Raw genomic sequence first — 20,357 nt, forward strand, 5'->3', positions numbered from 1 at the left:
GTACAAAAGTTAATTGCTAGAAATATGTCAAAAGGGAAAGGAGTCTTCTGCTGCCGCTTGCTTGGGTGTCTGCACATTTTCTCTGAAGCGTAGAGTTGCCAACTCTGACTTTGGAAATTCTCGGAGGTTTGGGGATGGTGCTTGGGGAAGGCGGGATTTAGAAAGGGGAGGGAATTCAGTGGGGTAGTCCACCCTACAAATCAGCCATTTTCTCCAGGGGAAGTGATCCCTGTAGTGTGGAGATCATTTGTAATTCCAGGATCTCTCTCCAGCCCTCACCTGGAGGACGGCAACCCCGCTGAGGAGGCTCATGTAATTAAAAGAAATTAATGACCCATTGGCACTTGGGAGGCCAAAGCTGGAGAGTGCCAGAGTGTAATTCCAGCTAGGATGCTATCAGTTGCTTATTTACACACATGAGGAGGTTGCTCTCAGGGCCTTGAAAAATGAGAAAACAAGTCACTAGTCCTTGCATATGACTCTTCATTAATGAGAAAGCAAATCACTATTAGTTACATATGACTCTTCCTTAATGAAGAAGAAGAAGAAGAAGAGTTGGTTTTTATATGCCGACTTTCTCTACCACTTAAGGGAGACTCAAACCGGCTTACAATCACCTTCCCTCCCCCTCCCCACAACAGACACCCTGTGAGGTAGGTGAGGCTGAGAGAGCTGTGACTAGCCCAAGGTCACCCAGCTGGCTTCGTGTGGAGGAGTGAGGTAACAAATCCAGTTCCCCAGATTAGTATCCACTGCTCAGGTGGAGGAGTGGGGGATCAAACCCAGTTCTCTGGATCAGAGTCCACCGCTCCAAACCACTGCTCTCAACCACTACACCACGCTTTCTCTCGAGAAACAAATCGCTAGTAGTTGCATACGACTCTTCCTTAATGAGAAAACAAGTCGCTAGTAGTTGCATACAACTCTTTTTTAATGAGAAAACAAGTCGCTAGTAGTTGCATATGACTCAATGAAAAAACAAATCGCTGGTAGTTTCACGTGACCCTTCCTCAAGTAGTGCTTCCTAATGTAACATTTCATCCCATCAGACCAGCCTCCTCTCCTTCTTGTCCCCCCTTGGAAGAGGCCCACTTGCACTCATTTGCATGGACAGGCAGTCCTGTAAGGGTACCTGCGGGGCATCCGCGCTCTCCATCCATCTTCATATAGCCGGGGCAGCATTCATATAAGACGGTTCTGCAGAAAAACAAAACAACTTTGTTTTATTCCTTTGCTCCTTGCCATCTTACTCTTACTTAATAATCAGTGCTGTGCACATTACACACACATGGAGGAAGGGAGGGAGAGAATGTTCATAGAATCATAGAGTTGGAAGGGACCACCAAGGTCATCTAGTCCAACCCCCTGCACAATGCAGGAAATCCAATTCTGGGGTGACAGAAAACAACTCGGCACCCTCCTCTCTATGACAGCCCTTCAAGTACTTCAAGATGGTTCTCATATCCCCGCTCAGTCTCCTCTTCCTCAGGCTAAACGTCCCCAGCTCCTTCAACCTTTCCTCATAGGACTTGGTCTCCAGACCCCTCACCATCTTTGTTGCCCTCCTCCGGACACGTCCCAGCTTGTCTACAACTTTTTTGCTCCAAGGTAACCTTTGTTCTGCAACCAGAAACGCTGGGAGTCTGCAACATCCGCTTTATGCAAGTTAAGCCAATTTTGTATATCTTCTTCTCCCCCACCCCCAATTCTGCCTCGGCAAGGAGGCAAGGAACAAGGTCCACTGAAACACATACCCATGTCCACGCAGCCCACTCGAACCCTTATGCAGGCCCTCCCTGCTGGTTCCTGGGATTTTTTTTATCAAGTGTTGTCCAAACACTTCCTGACAGCTAAAAGGGTGGAGGGAGTTGCTTTTTTAAAGATCAAGAGTCGTGATTTCTCAGGCAACTGATTTCTGCAACCAGATACCATGTTCTGTGTCTTTGCTGAATTCCCACGGAATTGTGGCACATGCAGACCTAGCTAGCATTCCCGTAGGTACTTTTAGGCTTGCCAACTCTGGGTTTGGGAAATTATTGGAGATTTGGGGGTGGAACATGGGGAGAGCGGGGTTGGAGAGGGGATGGAGCTCAACCAGGTACAATCAAGGGTTGCCAACCTCCAGGTGGTGGATGGAGATCTCCCACTATTACAACCAATCTCCAGGTGACAGAGGACAGGTCCCCTGGAGAAAATGGCCACTTTGGCCATTGGACTCTATGGCATTGAAGTCCCTCCCCTCTCCAAACGTCACCCTTCTCAGGCTCCACCTCCAAAATCTCCAGGTATTTCCCAAACCGGAGCTGGCAACCCTAGTTGTCATTCCAGGCAGGACCTGGAGGATGGCAACCCTATCCATCACTAGGGTTGGAAAATACCTGGAGATTTCTGGGGCGGAGCCCAAGGAGGGCGGGGGTTTGGGGAGGGGAGGGACTTCAATGCCCTAGAGTCCAGTTGCCAAAGCGGCCATTTCCTCCAGGGGAACTGATCTCTATCGGCTGGAGATCAGTTGTAAAAGCAGGAGTTTCCCAGCTAGTACCTGGAGGTTGGCAACCCTATAACCAGCAGAATGTTGGCAGACTAAAATGCAGTATTTGGCGTGGAATGAAGAACTCAATAGGCATTTGCCGCTTGGGTGTGCTCTGAAAATTTGCCTCGGGACAAAAAGGAGAGGGTAGATAGACCTTTGCCTCTGGTTACAGAAAGGATAGGACAAAGGCAGGATTGTAAACAGCTCTGGCCACCCCCTTTTTCATCGTACCCAGTGGGGGGGAGGTCGCCACAAATTATATACAGATGAACCAGGAAAAAAATTGCCTGTGCGCAAAGGACAGAGCTAAAATGTTCTTCTTGAATATTTTAGCTTATCATGTTCCTTTAAACATACAGCACACTTCCTGTGGGAGACTCCGGGGATTCATGTCTAGCCAGCATTTGGCTTTGAATATGCACGGCCATATGTTCCCCACACGGTTCAATGCAACTGGAAAGCAACGCACCGCACATATGTGAAGTGCGGGGGAAGGTTGGAACAAGGACCGCTTCCAAGAAAGGGGTCAGAATCCCTCCCCTTTGCAGACAGCATTGGAAGAAGAAGAAGAAGACAAAGATGATGAAGAAGAAGAAAAAGAAGAGGAGGAGGAGAAGGAAGGAGAAGGAGGAGGAGGAGAAGGAGAAGGAAGAGGAGGAGGAGAAGGAGGAAAAGGAGGAGAAGGAGAGTTAGTTTTTATATGCTGACTTTCTCTACCACTTAAGGCAGAATCAAACCGGCTTACAATCACCTTCCCTTCCCCTCCCCACAACAGACACCCTGTGAGGTAGGTGGGGCTGAGAGAGCCCTAAGACAGCTGTGATTAGCCCAAGGTCACCCAGCTGGCTTCGTGTGTAGGAGCAGGGAAACAAATCCAGTTCCCCAGATTAGTGTCCGCCACTCATGTGGAGGAGTGGGGGATCGAACCCGGTTCTCCAGATCAGAGTCCCTTGCTCCAAACCACCGCTCTTAACCACTAGACCACTCTGGCTCTCCAGCAAAAAAATCTAGGTCCTCAATATCTTTTTGTCAGGATCCAGCCGGCTCTCCACACAATCAAAACTACCAGTTCCAGATGAAATGGAAACCTATTTTCAACACAAAAGGAAGACGGCTCTGAAGCAGAGCTGGGCCCCAGGCGGTCCCACTTCTCAGATCTCTCCCCCTTGAGAGATGCATCAGAAAGCATCCTGTTGACCCACAGCAGGGAGTTCACCCTGATCCCATCCCGTTTCCCCAAAAACATTGTGCCTCAAGAAGAACAAAGACGGCTCTTGGTAGGGTTGCCAGCTCTGAGTTGGGAGATTCCTGGAGACTGGGAGGTGGAGTCTGGGGAAGGCACGGTTTGGGGAAGGGCTTCACCAGGGTATAATGCCATTAGGGTTACCAGCTCTGGGTTGGGAGAATCCTGGAGATTTTGGGGGCAGAGCCTGAGGAGCACGGGGTTTGGAGAAGGGAATCAATGCCATAGATTTTGGGGCGGGATTTGGGGAGGGACTTCAATGCCATAGAGTCCAATTGCCAAAGCGGCCATTTTCTCCAGGCGAACTGACCTCTGTCGGCTGGAGATCAGCTGTAACAGCGGGAGATCTTCAGCCACCACCAGGAGGTTGGGAATCCTAAATGCCACGGAGCCCAGCCTCCAAATAGGGTTGCCAACCTCCAGGTAGTAGCTGGAGATCTCCCGCTATTACAACTGATCTCCAGCCGATAGAGATCAGTTCGCCTGGAGAAAATGGCCGCTTCTGCAATTGGACTCTATGGCATTGAAGTCCCTCCCCAAATCCCGCCCCCAAATCTCCAGGTATTTCCCAACCGGTACCTGGTAACCTTACCTCCAAAGCGGCCATTTTCTCCAGGGGAATTGGTCGCTGTAGCCTGGTGATCAGCTGCGATTCCAGGAGATCTCCAGGGCCCACCTGGATGTTGGCAACCCTATTCCTGTAATGCAGCTTTTGTTCCTTGGCTCCAAGACCCACCCCACTAATGGGCAGGGAATGGGGGTTATTAATAGGATTGCCAGCCTGCAGGTACTAGCTGGAGATCTCCTGCTATTACAAGTGATCTCCAGCTGATAGAGATCAGTTCCCCTGGAGAAAATGGCTGCTTTGGCCATTGGACTCTATGGCATTGAAGCCCCTCCTCTCCCCAAACCCAACCATTCTCAGGCCCCACCCCCAAAACCTTTCGCCAGTGGCAAAGAGGGACCTGGCAACCCTGGTTATTCAAATACCCATAAGAACATAAGAAAAGCCCTGCTGGATCAGACCAAGGCCCACCAAGCCCAGCAGTCTGTTCACACAGCGGCCAACCAGGTGCCTCCAGGAAGCCTACAAGGAAGATAACTGCAGCAACCCCATCCTGCCTGTGTTTCACAGCACCTAATATAATAGGCACGCTCCTCTGATCCTGGAGAGAATAGGTATGCATCATGGCTAGTATCCATTTTGGCTAGTAGCCATGGATAGACCCATCCTCCATAAGAACATAAGAGAAGCCCTGCTGGATCAGACCCAGGCCCATCCAGTCCAGCAGTCTGTTCACACAGCGGCCAACCAGGTGCCTGTAGGAAGGCCACAAACAAGACGACTGCAGCAGCATTTATCCTGCCTGCGTTCCACAGCACAGCATGCTCCTCTGATATTAGAGAGAATACCGGTAGGTATGCATCATGACTAGTTTCCAATTTAACTAGTAGCCATGAATAGCCCTCAACTCCATGAACGTGTCCCCTCTTAAAGCCTTCCAAGTTGGCAGCCATCACCACATTTTGGGGCAGGGAGATCCACAATTTAACTCTGTGTTGTGTGAAGAAATACTTCCTTTTGTCTGTTTTGAATCTCTCCCCCTCCAGCTTCAGCAGATGACCCCGCGTTCTGGTATTATGAGAGAGGGAGAAAAGCTTCTCCTTGTCCGCTCCCTCCATACCATGCATAATTTTATGGACCTCTATCATGTCTCCCCTCAGCCGCCTTCTTTCCAAGCTAAACAGCCCTAAGCGTCTTAACCGCTCCCCATAGGACAGTTGCTCTAGTCCCCTGATCATTTTGGTTGCTCTTTTCTGCACCTCCTCAAGCTCTGTAATATCCTTTTTTTAGGTGTGGTGACCAGAACCCCCCAAATACACGCTGGACTTTTGTCAAGGGGAACCCTACTACCAACCTCACATAAATGTATTATCTGCAATGTCTCTTTGTAGTTCATATCACAGAGACTCGGACGGTTAAGACCGAAGCCCTTGTTATTTTTCAGATGACTCATCTGGCAGCCCCCTATGCGTCTTTGCCCCGCTGCAATTTCCTCGAGGACAAACAGTCCTCCGCCACCTCTAGGAGGGCCACGTTTGAGCTGGGCAAACAGTAGGCGTCTCCCCCCGAGTATTGCTTGGGGAAAATGCCAGGGCCGAGTCGATGGCGAAACTGCTTTGTGCTAAATGTTTTTCCCTCCAAAATTATGCATTCCCATTCCGGGGCCAGAAATGTCGTTTTTTTCTCTCTGACCCGCCTCAAATGATGCCAAAATGAACCTCCCCCTCAGAAAACTGTGATATATCACAATGTGATCCACAAAAGTATTGCAATCCATGACACCACACATTCTCTTCCCTCCCTATATTTGTGCTGGCGCTTGAGCCCTGTTGCCAACTCTGGGTTGGGAAATTCCTGGAGATTTGGGGACAGTGCCTGGGAAGGGGAATTTGGGGGATGGGTTGCAGTTAGAATTAAAAAGGTATGCCATAGAGTTTTCCCTCCGAAGTTGCCATTTTCTCCGGGAGAACTGATCTCTATTGTCTGGAGGTCAGTTGTAATTCCAGGAGACCTCCAGGTTCCATCTGGAGGTTGGCAACCCTCCCTGTAACCCCAAGCATGCCTGGGGTCCAGACACCACCCAATTCACAGTTTGAAGCAGTTCTCCTTGACACTGTTCTTGGCCGAGAGGCCCTGTGCTTTGCCTCTGGCTCCAAATCCCGCACTCGGTGCAAAGGAGGTGGCCGACCAGAAGATATTCGCGTTGAAATTGATTCTGTGTTTATTAACACCACCCTGCAACGGTTATACAGTGTCCCAGAGATGGATAATTTTGCACAATGTCTAGGGTTGCCAATCTCTCTCCCACTGTTAACAACTGGTCTCCAGCTGATTTCTCCAGTTCACCAGGAGAAAAAGGCCGCTTTGGCAATTGGCTGTCCAGGGTCTCTGGTGGAGGTCTTTTGCATCACCTATTGCCTGGTCCTTTAACTGCAGATGCCAGGGATTGAACCAGGGACCGTCTGCATGCCAGGCAGACACTCTATCACTGATAGGGTTGCCAGAGTGGTGGGTTTGGAGGGCGATTGCGCGTCAAACCACCCAGCCACTCCGGAGTGGTGGGCTTATGCACATGCACACGTGATGACATCAATTCCAGTTGTACTTCCAGAAGCACCGCATTGCCGCGGCTGCTTTAGCACTTGAACTAGGGTTGCCAACATCCAGGTAGCAGCTGGAGATCTACTGCTATTACAACTGATCTCCAGCTGATAGAAATCAGTTCCCCTAGAGAAAATGGCCGCTTTGGTAATTGGACTCTATGGCATTGAAGTCCCTCCCCTCCTCAAACTCTGCCCTCCTTAGGCTCCACCCCAAAAACCGCCTGCCGGTGGCAAAGGGTGACCTGGCAACCCTATTTTAGGGGTTGGGGCTGGGGTGGCCAATTTAATTTTGGGGGTTCAAGTTAGAGTTGCCAGGTCCCTCTTTGCTACTGGCAGGAAGTTTTGGGGGCGGAGCCTGAGGAGAGCGGGGTTTGGGGAGCGGAGGGACTTCAATGCCATAGAATCCAATTGCCAAAGCTGCCATTATCTCCAGGTGAACTGATCTCTGTCTGCTGGAGATCAGTTGTAATAGCAGGAGATCTCCAGCTAGTCCCTGGAGGTTGGCAACCCTACCCTAAAACCCCCTGCCGATCAGGAGGGGGGACTTGGTACCCCAAATCAGTGACCTACAGGCCCTCCCCATATATGGCAGGCCATATATTAATAAGGCTATTGAACAGATGATTAGGGTTGCCAACTGCCAGGTAGTCACAATCAATTGCAAAAACATGTATTAGACAAGTGCAATAGTGAGAGTGCAAAAAGTGCTAGAAAGGAAACTTATCAATATATCTACCCTCAACAAGCATAAAACTAATAAATACTGGTCTATAAATATGTCTCAAAATATGGTCAGGAGGACTCTATTACAGTTCATGTATATAACATGTCCTTTGCTTGTGTCAAAATTGACGACAGAAGACTGAGAGACAGGAGATGACGGAACGCCGTCCGGATGCTTTGCGTTTTCGCCGCCCCCGCGGGCGGCTTCTTCAGCTCTCCGTTTACGCTAGAGACAATTCTCCTTATATTCTTGTACAACAAGTTCTTACACACAAAGTTCTCAAACAGACTCTTGCTCCCAACAGGGTTGCTCAATGAAAATGCATGCAAAGGACACCTTAAATACATGAACTGTAAGAGAGTCCTCCTGACCATATTTTGAGACATATTTATAGACCAGTATTTATTAGTTTTATGCTTGTTGAGGGTAGATATATTGATAAGTTTCCTTTCTAGCACTTTTTGCACTCTCACTATTGTACTTGTCTAATACATGTTTTTGCAATTGATTGTGTGAGCCTTGTACTATTGTTTTCTCAGCCAGACTTTTGTTAGTACTAGTGCATCTTTATCTCAAACTGCCAGGTAGTAGCAGGTAGGGCTGTCAATTTGGTTTGTCCCGAACCAAAAAACAGCCGGATTTTCCCCGATTTGGCGGTTTTCAGTTTGGATGGAACCAAATTCAAAAAAACGTGGGAAAACGATGAGCCGAATTTGGCGAGTTCGGGGCGATCGCGAATAAATTCAGCAAATTCGGGGGCTCCGAATCAGCAGCATAACCGTCAGTTAGTAAGGAGCATTCTCCCGCGGCCAATCAGTGGCCAAGCTGTGTCTTCTTCTGGCCAATCAGTTGCGGTTGAGTGCGTGAGCCCAACTGCTGTGCGGCCCGGGGAGAGAAAGAGAGAGTGTCTGTTTGTGTGAGAGAGAGATCCCCGTGTGTGTGTGTGTGTGGGGGGTGCGTGTGCACATTCCCAGCTTTCCACGGCTCCGGGGGGGGGCATTTTTGAAGGTAGATGTCTCAAAATTTCAGTGTAGCTTCAGGGGGCCCTTCTTGCAAGAACCCCCAAGTTTGGTGACGATTGGGGCAGGGGGTCCCGAGTTATACGGTCCCCCCATCCAACCACGGTGATCCTGTGCATCTAGAGAGCAGCAAATCCAAGGCAAAACCTCCCGTGTATAAATGGAATCGTATTGGATTACTCCTGAGAAGACATCCACAGTAAGACCCATTTTGGGGCTTTTCTCTATAATTTTTTCCCTGTGTGTGTGTGTGTGTGGGAAAGCAGAGTCTGTGTGTGTGTGGGGGGGAGCAGTTTCTGTGGGTGGGGGGGAAGCCGAAGGGGGCTTTCGCCCATTCTGCCAAGGGGTGTGTGCCCAAAGATTTATTTCTCCTCCATGCTCCTGCTGGAAGACATCCACACAGTTTGATTTTGGGGTTTTTTCTCTATACCTTTTCTCCTGTGTGTGTGTGGGGGGGGAGGGCAGTTTCTATGGGTGGGGGGAGGAAGCCAAAGGGGGCTTTCGCCCATTCTGCCGAGGGGTGTGTGCCCTCTCGCCTTTGCGGGAGTGTGTTCTGCTTTTAAAGTTTTAAAGTATAAAGTTGAGTCTGTGCAGCGGCTAGTGAGTCTCTCTCTCTCTGCTCGGCACACGGGCTGCGCCTCCTCCTCCTTGGTTTTTTTTTTCCCGTTTGGGGCCGAGCCGTACTGGTTTGCGGGGTTTTTTCCCGCCCGTTCTGCCTGGGTGTGTGTGTGCCCGCTCGCTTCTCTCTCTCCCTGGTTTGAGGGGGGGGGGTGCTTCAGTTGTGTGTCCTCAGGTTTTCCCTCATTCATAAGATCGGTTAGGTCTATTTTGATGCTTGCTCAAAACTGGTTTTCAAATTGTGCCTTAAACAAAGCATTTGCCCGGTCCCAAGACTCCCGACTCCCGAGGCCGATGCAAAAGGGGAAATTCCACCCCCACCTGCTCCTTATGCATAGCTAGCGCGCTTCTGTCCCTTTCCATGGTTTGCAAACTTCCAAGGTCCCATCACATGTTGCTTTGCATGGTTTTGCAAACTCCAAGTCCAAAGGGTCTCTTTATTTCTATTCATTCCAATGGGCTGATCATGGGGGGGGGGAACCCTTCCGGGCCCCATAACTCGGGACCCCCTGCCCCGATCGTCACAAAACGTGGGGGTACTTGCAAGAAGGGTCCTCTCAAGCTACACTGAAAGTTTGGGTCCTCTACCTCCAAAAATGCACCCCCGGAGCCGTGGAAAGGCGTGAATGTGTTTTTAATGGTTTTATTCGGCCGAATTTTTCTCCGAACTTAGTGCCGAATTCCACAGATCCGAATTGGGGGCCAAATTTTGCCGAATCCAAACTTTACCGAATTTTTTTCCAACAGCCCTAGTAGCAGGAGATCTCCCGCTGTTACAACTGATCTCCAGCCGATAGAGAGCAGATCCCCTGGAGAAAAATGGCCGCTTTGGCAATTGAACTCTATGGCATTGAAGTCCCTCCCCTCCCCAAACCCCACCCTCCTCAGGCTCCCCCCCAAAAATCTTCGCTGGTGGTGAAGAGGGACCTGGCAACCCTACCGATGAAAGAATGGCTTCCTATGACCTCTAGAGTCCTGAGTGATAAGCTCTGGAAGCTTCTAGAGAGAGGCCAGAAAATGTTCCATCAGGGGGATGGAAGGGGTCTGAGGGTGGGCTGCAGGGAAACGCTGTGTGGAACTGGGAGATGGAGAAAGACTTGGTTCTGAAACGGAACGGCTTTAGGAAGAAGAGAGGCTTGATCGGGACTTGCCAAAATGTCTGGGAAAGAGGCCAAGATGTGGCCTGGCTGGAAAATCTGACTTCATGAGAAGCCCCAGAGTGAAATGGGATGAAACATAAATTGGGTAATGTAAAGATTATTCTGCCTACCTCTCTTCACAGAGAAGTATGTTTTAGTTCTCGGGAGAGAGGGCTGCATTTATTGCTTATTTCATTTCCCCTTTGCTCAGCAGCTAGCGTTGCCAACCTCCAGGTGGGGCCTGGGGAACTCCCAGACAAAGGAGATCAATTCCCCGGTAGAAAATGGATGCTTTGGAGGAGGACTCTATGCCATTTTGTGTGTGTGTGTGTGTGTGTTAAGTGCTGTCAAGTCGCTTCTGAATCATGGCGACCCTATGAATCAGCGTCCTTCAAAATGTCCTCTCTTTGACAGCCTTGCCCAGATCTTGCAAATTGAAGGCTGTCGCTTCCTTTATTGAGTCCATCTATCTCTTGTTGGGTCTTCCACTTTTCCTGCTGCCCTCAACCTTTCCTAGCATGACTGTCTTTTCCAGTGACTCTTGTCGTCTAATGACATGACCAAAATACGATAGCCTCAGTGTAGTCATTTTAGCTTCTAGGGTCAGTTCAGGCTTGATTTGATCTACAACCCACTGATTTTTTTTTTTGGCAGTCCATGGTATCCGTAACACCCTCCTCCAACACCACATTTCAAAGGAATCTATATATGCCATTTTACCTCACTGAAATCCCTCTCCTCTCCAAAACCCACTTTCCCCAGGCTGTTGCCATCTCCAGGACGCTTTGGGATAGGTTGCCAGAGGCCCTTAATTTTGAAGTCTTTCAAGAGACTAAAATCCAAATGTTTAGTGTCCAGAAGATTAGACAGCTGTATCTCTAAAAATTTCTGGTGGTAAAAGGAATCCTGTTTGTGTTGGAGGGGCAGAATAAAGTTGGAGAGGTGAACTTCTCATTCTGGTCTACCAACTTGGAATCTGGCTAGTTGGGTAAATTCTACAATCCCCCATGGTAGAAGAAGGTACCCTCTGGACCTATTTTGCTTCACCCTCAAACATAGAAAAAGAACATTCCCCCTGAAGGCCAGAAGGACAGTTACACATGATCACATGAAGGTGCCTTATACTGAATCAGACCTCTGGTCTATCGAAGTCAGTATTGTCTACTCAGACCGGCAGCGGCTCTCCAAGGTCTCAGGCAGAGGTATTTCATATTACCTCCTACCTGGTCTTTTCAACGGGAGATGCCAGGGATCGAACCTGGGACATTCTGCATTCCAAGCAGATGCTCTACCCACTGAGCCACAGCCCCTGCCCGGTCGGAACGATACTAGGGTTAGCTGATAAGACTTGGAGATGAAGATGGATTGGGGCCCATCTTCCAACATATCCCATCAAAGTGGCTCCTTTAAACAAGTGTGACACCGGTTGAATCCTAAGAATGCAACAGTGCCAGCATGATTCGAGATTCAGTGGGATTTTCGAGGTACCGGTATGAGCTTTTGAGAGTCAAAGCTCCCTTGGTCAGATTCTCACAAAAGCTCATGCCCCCAAAATCTAGTTCTCTAAGGTCCTACTGGACTCACATCAAGCTGTTCTACTACAGACCAATACGGCTACCCTTTAAAGCCATCTTCTTCTTTTTTTTGTTGTTGAAAATTTTATTGGTTTTTATAATATAAATTTTCCATGTTAACAAACAACAATAAAAGTAATATAAAAAACTAAATCATAAGTAATGTTGTTATAGTTATTTAAGTGCTAAATAAAAATAAAAAATAAAGGAAAATTTATTGACTTCCCCGTCACCTCCGTCCGCCTCCTAATAAAGTATTCTATCCCATCGTGATATGGTCTGATCTTAATTATTCTTATATCTCAATTAAGTTTCAATCACAATATGCTATTAATATAATTGATTACACTTCTTTATGTTAACAATGTCATCTAGATCAGATTAAAAGGTACTCTTCCATTTTCCCCAGTCCTAATTCATATTCACAATATTTCATCCAAGCCTCCCATTCCCCCATAAATTGAACATTGTCTTTTTGGTTTAAAGTAGCTGTGAGTTTTGCCATTTCCACCAGTTCAAACATTTTCATAATCCAGTCTTTTTTGCCAGGAGTGTCTGCCCCTTTCCATTTTGCTGCATAAAGCAGTCTTGCAGCTGTTGTCGCATAAATCAAAAAAGTCCTTTGTATTAACAAGTCATCAGGTATCATACTTAATAGCATCATTTCTGGTGTTTTGGGTATATTTTTTTGTACTATTAGTCTTAATTCATTATAAATCATATCCCAAAAATCCTTAGCTTTGTCACAAGTCCACCACATATGATAAAAAGAACCAACTTCTTTATTACATTTCCAACATTTAGGGGATGTCACTTTGTAAATCCTTGCAATCTTCTTAGGTGTTAAATGCCATCTATACATCATTTTGTAGATATTTTCTCGAATTGACTGCGCATTTATTCCTTTCAGATCTTTCGCCCATAGTCTTTCCCATTTGTTTAAGGCAATATCATGTCCCATAGTTTGAGCCCAATTAATCATTGTTGGTTTGATTATTTCCTGCTCACAATGAATTGTTAAAAGAAGATTATACATTTTAGAGATCAGTTGAGTGTTATTATCTAATAACATCCTGTGAAAAGGCGATTTTTCTTTAGAAAATCCATTCTTCATATCTTGTGTAAATACTGATTTAATTTGATGATATTGAAGCCATTGTAAATCGTCTTTAAGTAACTGAAAGTCTTTTAGTGAGCTTTTTTTCCCTTCCCAGTTAATTAACTCTTGGTAGGTGATAAATTTGTCCAATCTAAGTGGGCGTAATGTCAACATTTCTTGAGGTGATATCCACATCGGTGTTACTGGTTCAAGAATATGTTTATATCTCATCCAAATATGAAATAAGGAGGACCTGATTATATGGTTACGAAATGATGCTTGTATCTTGATTTTACCATACCACAAATAGCCATGCCATCCACTTATATTGTTAAAACCTTCAAGATCTAACAAACGCGAATTGGATAAGTTCATTCAGTCCTTTAGCCCCCTTTGAAGCCATCTTCAATGCCAGCATGTGACGCCATTAGGTGGTATCCATAGAATCATAGAGTTGGAAGAAACCACCAGGGTCATCTAGTCCAATCCCCTGCACAATGCAGGACATTCACAACTACCTCCCCCGCACACACACCCAGTGACCCCTACTCCAAGCCTAGAAGATGCCCAAGATGCCCTCCCTCTCATGATCTGCCTCTAAGGTCATAGAATCAGCATTGCTGACAGATTGGCCATCTAGCCTCTCCTTAAAAACCTCTAGGGAAGGAGAGCTCACCACCTCCTGAGGAAGCCTGTTCCACTGAGGAACCGCTCTAACTGTTAGAAAAGTCTTCCTAATGTCTAGACAGAAACTCGTTTGATTTAATTTCAACCCGTTGGTTCTGATCCGACCTTCTGGGGCAACAGAAAACAACTCAGCACCATCCTCTCTATGACAGCCCTTCAAATATTTAAAGATGGTTATCATATCCCCTCTCAGTCTTCTCCTCTTCAGGCTAAACATACCCAGCTCCTACAACCTTTCCTCATAGGATTTGGTCTCCAGACCCCTCACCATCTTTGTTGCCCTCCTCTGGACACGTTCCAGCTTGTCTACCTCCTTCTTAAATTGCAGTGCCCAAAACTGAACACAACACTCTAGGTGAGGTCTCACCAGAGCAGAGTAAAGCGATACCATCAATTCACGTGATCTGGGCACTATACTTCTGTTGATGCAGCCCAAGATCGCATCTCGCTTTTTAGCTACCTTTTTAGCAAACCTTCCTGCCCTCCTTGTCATGATCCATCCGAGGTCATAGAATCAGCATTGCTGACAGATGGCCATCTAGCCTCTGTTTCAAAACCTCCAGGGAAGGAGAGCTCACCACCTCCTGAGGAAGCCTGTTCCACTGAGGAACCGCTCTGACTGTTAGAACTGCTTCTAGCAAGCTGAGCCCAAGAGCAAGCAAAGCATGGAGGAAGCCAAAAGGGTGCCTAGGTTTAGTGCCATAGCCAAGATGCCAGCCCCCTCTCTCCCCCTGTCCATGTGGGGCCACAGTCACTTGGGGCTCACCCCTTGTGTCACCCATGACAAAGCTTGACTATCCATGTCACATAGTTGATGGAAGAGGTAGGACTTACGCTTTCTTCCCGCAGATGGCTCCCTGGTACCAGTTCCTGCAGGTACTGAAGTATTTCTTGTTGGTCCCCATAACTTGCTGGAGAGCACAGACATTTGGGCTGGAGGAAGAGGGAGAAAGGCAAACATTCAGCTGTTGTTTGTGATTCTAATTTGTAAATAGCAGATCAAGACCAGTGTGGTGTAGTGGTTAAGAGTGGTAGTTTGGAGCGGTGGACTCTAATATGGAGAACCGAGTTTGATTCCCCATTCCTCCACATGAGTGTCGGACTCTAATCTGGTGAACCAGGTTGATTTCACCGCTCCTACACATGCAGCCAGCTGGGTGACCTTGGGGCTATTCACAGTTCTCTTCGAGCTCTCCCAGCCTCACCTACCTCACAGGGTGTCTATTGCGGGGAGGGGAAGGGAAGGTGATTGTAAGGCGGTTCGATTCTCCCTTCAGTGGCAGAGAAAGTCGGCAAATAAAAACCAACCCTTCTTTGTTTGTGATTCTAATTTGTAAAAGAGTACTTGGTAGATAAAGAGCAAACCAAGGCTACAACAGGAGTAGTTTAATCACACATTCACCCATGGTAGATGTAAAAAAAATTCCTCATAACCTAACCCTGCTCCTCAGGTTCAATAGAGGATCTCCCACATATTCGGTTTAGTTGCCCATTTTACAACTCCATTCGTTTTAAATTAACCCAGCATTACCCAGATGTTTTAGATACAGTTGAGGGCCAAGTTAGATTTTTAATGGCAGACGTCAATTCAAAGATCACGCTTAGTGTGGCCTTTTATATCATGTTAGCTTCTAAGCTAAGGAAGAAATTTGTTGAAAATCAGACCCCGAAGTTGACACAGAAAGAATAATTTAGGAGAACTATAACATTCAATCAATATGTATATATGTGGCTGTCTGTAACATTTAAAAAAATTTATTCATGTAATGCTGGGTGTTGTGGGTTATACATTTTGTATGGTTTTAATCTGAACATTGTTAAGGTCTGTGACTAAAACATTAATAAATTGAGATGAGTTTAATCACATTAATTAAGGTTCATGGGACCCTGACCTGGATGGCCCAGGCTAACCTGATCTCATCAGATCTTGGAAGCTAAGCAGGGTCAGTCCTGGTTCGTACTTGGATGGGAGACCACCAAGGAAGTCCAGGGTTGTTACTCAGAGGCAGGCAATGGCTGACCACCTCTGAACGCCTCTTGCCTTGAAAACTCTACAGGGTCGCCACGAGTCTGCTGCAACTTGGCAGCCCTTTCCATCCCCACTGAGTTTCTTGGGGCGGTTTGCAAGTAAAACATGTGAAAGCATCATGTTGCCTTTTGCGCATGGCTGTTTCCCTCACTGTCACCCCCCTCCTGTGACTTCGGGTGTTTGTTTGGACTATACACGCTGTTTCCAACCATCAGAACTCGCCTCGCTCTCCCCCTGTGTTTCACCCGCGTTTTCAGGGACCTGTTTTATCTAGAATTTGAAAACGGAGGGGACACGCAGGGGGAGAGCGAGGCGACCTCTGACGGTCGGGGACGGCACGCAGAATCCAGACAATGACCCAAAGTCATTGGAGGGGTGATGGCGAGGGAAACAGCCATGCGTAAAAGGCCATTGTTCTTGTTATAAATTGAGCAGGAAGCCTCTCAGAAGCTGAGTCTAACTATACTCGGTACTTTTGACTGGGCATGATCATTGCTCTGTTCTAGGGTTGCCAACCTCCAGGTCCTAACTGGAGATCTCCTGCTGTTACAATGGATCTCCAACCGATAGAAATAAATTCCCCTGGAGAAAAGGGCCGCTTTGGCAATTGGACTCTATGGCATTGAAGCCCCTCTCCTCCCCAAACCCCGCCCTCCTCAGGCTCAGCCCCCCAAAAACTCCTGCTGGTGGCGAAGACCTGGCAACCTTAATTTCGCTGGAAATGTTAGCAAGGGCCGCGAGAGCCAAACAATGACACAAACCTTCCTGCCCTCCCTTCCTGCCCTAAGTTCATCGAATCAGCATTGCTGACAGATGGCCATCTAGCCTCTGCTTAACAACCTCTAAGAGGTTGTTAAGGAAGGGACTTCTTCCTCTGACCCCATTGCTGGAGAAACGCTGGAAATCTACAAGACCCTCCGGCGTAAGTTCAGACGTAGCGGCGGCCGTGCTAGGATCTCCTTGCGGCTGCCTTTTGCTCCAGAAGCTTAGGACATGGACTGCAAACCAGCCTCTGTTCCCGAGTTAGCCCTGCTCCCTTGGTGGTGGTTCTAGGGGGGCTTCTTCCTTGCCAGCTGCCTAGGAGGGCAAGTGGATCTCTTGGGATCTCTTCAGGCTTTCATGTGCCCTTCAGAACCACTGGCTCCTTCCCCGTTCTCTCCAAGTTTTATTAGGCCTCACAAAGTTTCCCTTTTTGGCAGGAATGTACTCTTTAGCCAGGGATGGAGCTGTGTGAATAACATCCAACTTCCATTCTCTTTTTTTTTGACACATCTTCCTCCCAGCTGTGGAGTTTAATAATTTGCAGAGGTTTTGGGGGGCAGGGGGCTGTGTGCAGTGTTTGTGTGGGGAGGACAGTAAACATTTTGTTTCCTCTGACTCCCAAAGGGAAAACTCTCATCTTTTGTAATTCTAGACACTATATTTATGGCCACCGTTTGGAATACTACAAGAACATCTGAGTAAACAGTCAAATAAGTAGGCGAGAATAAAAGCGGAGGGGGGATTTTTGAGGAGGAAGAAGAGTTGGTTTTTATATGCTGACTTTCTCTACCACTTAAGGGAGAATCAAACCGGCTTATAATCACCTTCCCTTCCCCTCCCCAAAACAGACACCCTGTGAGGTAGGTGGGGCTGAGAGAGCTGTGACTAGCCCCTCGTCACCCAGCAGTCTTCATGTGTAGGAGTGGGGAAACCAACCTAGTTCACCAGATTAGCCTCCGCCGCTCATATGGAGGAGTGTGGAATTTAACCCGGTTCTCCAGATCAGAGTCCCCCCGCTCCAGACCACTGCTCTTAACCACTACACCACGCTGGCTGGAAGAAGTAAATCTTTCTTTTGGTCTGAGAAAAAGACATCTCCACGGAGATTAAATCCATTCCAGATCTTGGCAGTGGGCCACGGGGAGTTCTCCTGCACACGAATCAATGGGGTCTCACGGGAGAACTTCCCGCTGCCTTGTGGTACCTTGTTGATTTTTGTGTTGTGTGCTCAAACCATCTATTACGACACTATTTCAAAAAGAGATGGCGATATTATTCTTTTATTATACATTTATTAATTTATCATACATTAGCCTTTTATGCATGGCTGTCACCCCTCTGATTGCGTTTCGATTATGCGTGCCATTTCTGACTGTCAGAAGTCGCCTCGATCTCCCCCTGCATTTCCCCACATTGTCAAATTCAAGATAAAACTGGTCCTTGAAAACGTGGGCAAAGTGCGGGGAAACACAGGGGGACAGTGAGGCGACCTCCGACGGTCAGAAACGGCGTGCGAAATCCGAACAAAGACCCGAAGTCAATGAAGGAAACAGCATAAAAGACCATTATCTTCAACAGGATGCATTTTTTAGTTTTTAAAGCGTGATTTACTTATGCAAAACTTGTGACCACTCACTGACCTTACTAAATGATAAGATTATTTTGAAACAAAAATCAGTGCGCAATATATTTCAACTGAACCTCAAGTTGTTCAAACATGTCACCTTGAGTGATCTGTTCAGGCTTTATTAATACGAATTCATTGTTCACTGGTAAAAGCTCACATCCTCCAACCTCCCAATTTCGTGGTCAGAGTTTAAAAGAGAAGCAAGAAGGCGTTTATTTGGAACAAATGTGGCCTGGACTGCACCGGAGTAAAGAATAGCCAAATATATCTGCCTTATTGTAAATTAGAAGGGTAGTGTTTAATTTCCGAGGGATGCATATATATCATCCCTGACCTGTGGGGAATCTTCTTTCCTCAGTTGTAAGGGGAATGCGCCTGCTGATCGGAGCTATTAGCGCTTCTTTTTACCCCCCACGTTCCAGGGTTTAGTCCTGGCACTGAAAACAGATGCCAAACATGCGCACCAGCGGAGCCCGGCTGAAGCCCTCGAGGGGATGGGGGGAAAAACCCGCACTTTTCATGTTTACTTTATCATCCTTGTAAATCAGATCATTTGTCTACTTAGAAAGTTTCACCATGCTTGCAATGCATGTTTTCTCTGAGCCTTAAGGATATACATCGCCACGGAGTATGTGGCCGTCCTTCTCTTTTGCAACAGTCCCCTTAACCTTATACAAAAACTTTTAGGGAAACAGGACTTTGCAATGGTTATAGGGTGGGAAAAACCCAGACTCACCCCTGAGTGCGTGCCCGGATCCGGCTGTGGGACAAGATCTTGTCATAGTGAGCGGTGGAGGAGCCCGAGGGATGGCAGAGTGACAGGAACGCCACGGCCAGGGCGGTGAGCAAGGGGAACGCCATCCTCATGTCTCTCGGTGGCTCCGGACTCGCCTGAGAAGAGAACAAGCAGAAGGCTCCCGAGAGTTCAAAGTTTATATACATGCTACAGCTCAGTGGGAGGGGAAAAGGGCTCAACCTGAGACGGGGAGCCTCCCTCCAGAAAACGGCCTCCTTCAGCCGGTTTTCATCAGCCTGGCCGGCGAGTGAAACATGAGGACCCGTGGGGAGGGGGCTAACTCACCCCCACCCCTGGTTTTCCTTTCCATATGTTCCGTGGCTTTTTTTCCTCCTTCAGAGATGAGACTGGTGAGACAGCGCAGATTATGAGGGATTCTTAATCTCACGGACTGAACAGCGGCACCTTTTGGGAAGTAAGGTGCTAATTCTTGAGCACGTGAAGCTGCCTTCTACTGAATCAGACCCTGGGTCCATCCAAGTCAGTATTGTCGACTCAGACTGGCAGCGGCTCTCCAGGGTCTCAGGCGGAGGTCTTTCACATCACCTACATGCCTAGTCCCTTTAAGTGGAGATGCTGGGAATCGAACCTGGGACCTTCTGCATGCCAAGCAGATGCTCTACCACTGAGCCACGGCCCCTCTCCTAAAATGAACACATGAAGCTGCCTTATACTGAATCAGACCCTTGGCCTGTCAAAGTCAGTATTGTCTACTCAGACCGGCAGCGGCTCTCCAGGGGCTCAGGTACAGGTCTTTCCCATCACCTACAGTACCTGCCCAGTCCCTTTAACTGGAGATGCCGGGGATTGAACCGGGGACTTTCTGCATGCCAAGCAGATGCCCTACCACTGAGCCACAGCCCCTCCCTCAAAGGGTAAACTCATTCTCACAGGAAACAAGGAGATAGTTTAAAAAACTGGGAGGAGGGCTTTCACAAAACATTACACGTCCCACACACAAGAAGCTCTCTGTGTGGAGAAAATGAGCTGTTGGGAAAAGGGTCCTGAACATCCTTCTTTGCGACATGGTGACTTTACACATGCGGCGAATGTTTGGAGGAGCATCCCCCCCACACACTGCTGGCTAAAGTACAAAAAGAAGCTCCCCCCCTCCTCTGCAGCTTGTGAGAAGACGGCCTTCTTTGTTGCTGTAGCCAGGTGTACACGGCCTTGGCTTGTAAGTAGCAACCAATGCTCCCAATTGAGCTGTGCTCATCCATGCTTCTGCGGCCCGACGTCTGGATTACTGCAATGTGTTCCATGTGGAGCTGCCCTTGAAGAAGAAGGAGAAGGAGGAGGAGGTGGAGGAGGAGGGGGAGAAGAAGAAGAAGAAGAAGAAGAA

General features: G+C 47.8%; 1 protein-coding gene and 1 non-coding gene across 2 annotated transcripts in view; both read right to left on the minus strand.

Annotated features, from left to right (window-relative positions):
• The window catches only part of POSTN (periostin), a 62,750-nt gene extending 43,670 nt beyond the window's left edge, over window positions 1–19,080 (minus strand). The window contains exons 1-3 of the mRNA XM_056847927.1: window positions 18,956–19,080; window positions 14,636–14,734; window positions 1,133–1,197 (exon numbers count right to left, since the gene is read on the minus strand). Coding sequence (XP_056703905.1) covers window positions 1,133–1,197; window positions 14,636–14,734; window positions 18,956–19,080 — 289 coding nt within the window. The remainder of the gene's footprint in view (window positions 1–1,132; window positions 1,198–14,635; window positions 14,735–18,955) is intronic.
• TRNAS-GGA (transfer RNA serine (anticodon GGA)) lies at window positions 11,679–11,751 on the minus strand. The gene has a single exon. It is a non-coding gene; the product is annotated as a tRNA-Ser (tRNA).
• Window positions 19,081–20,357: the final 1,277 nt, after the last annotated feature.

This window comes from Euleptes europaea, chromosome 4, assembly GCF_029931775.1.
Source record: "Euleptes europaea isolate rEulEur1 chromosome 4, rEulEur1.hap1, whole genome shotgun sequence".
In the NCBI taxonomy this organism is placed as follows: domain Eukaryota; kingdom Metazoa; phylum Chordata; class Lepidosauria; order Squamata; family Sphaerodactylidae; genus Euleptes; species Euleptes europaea.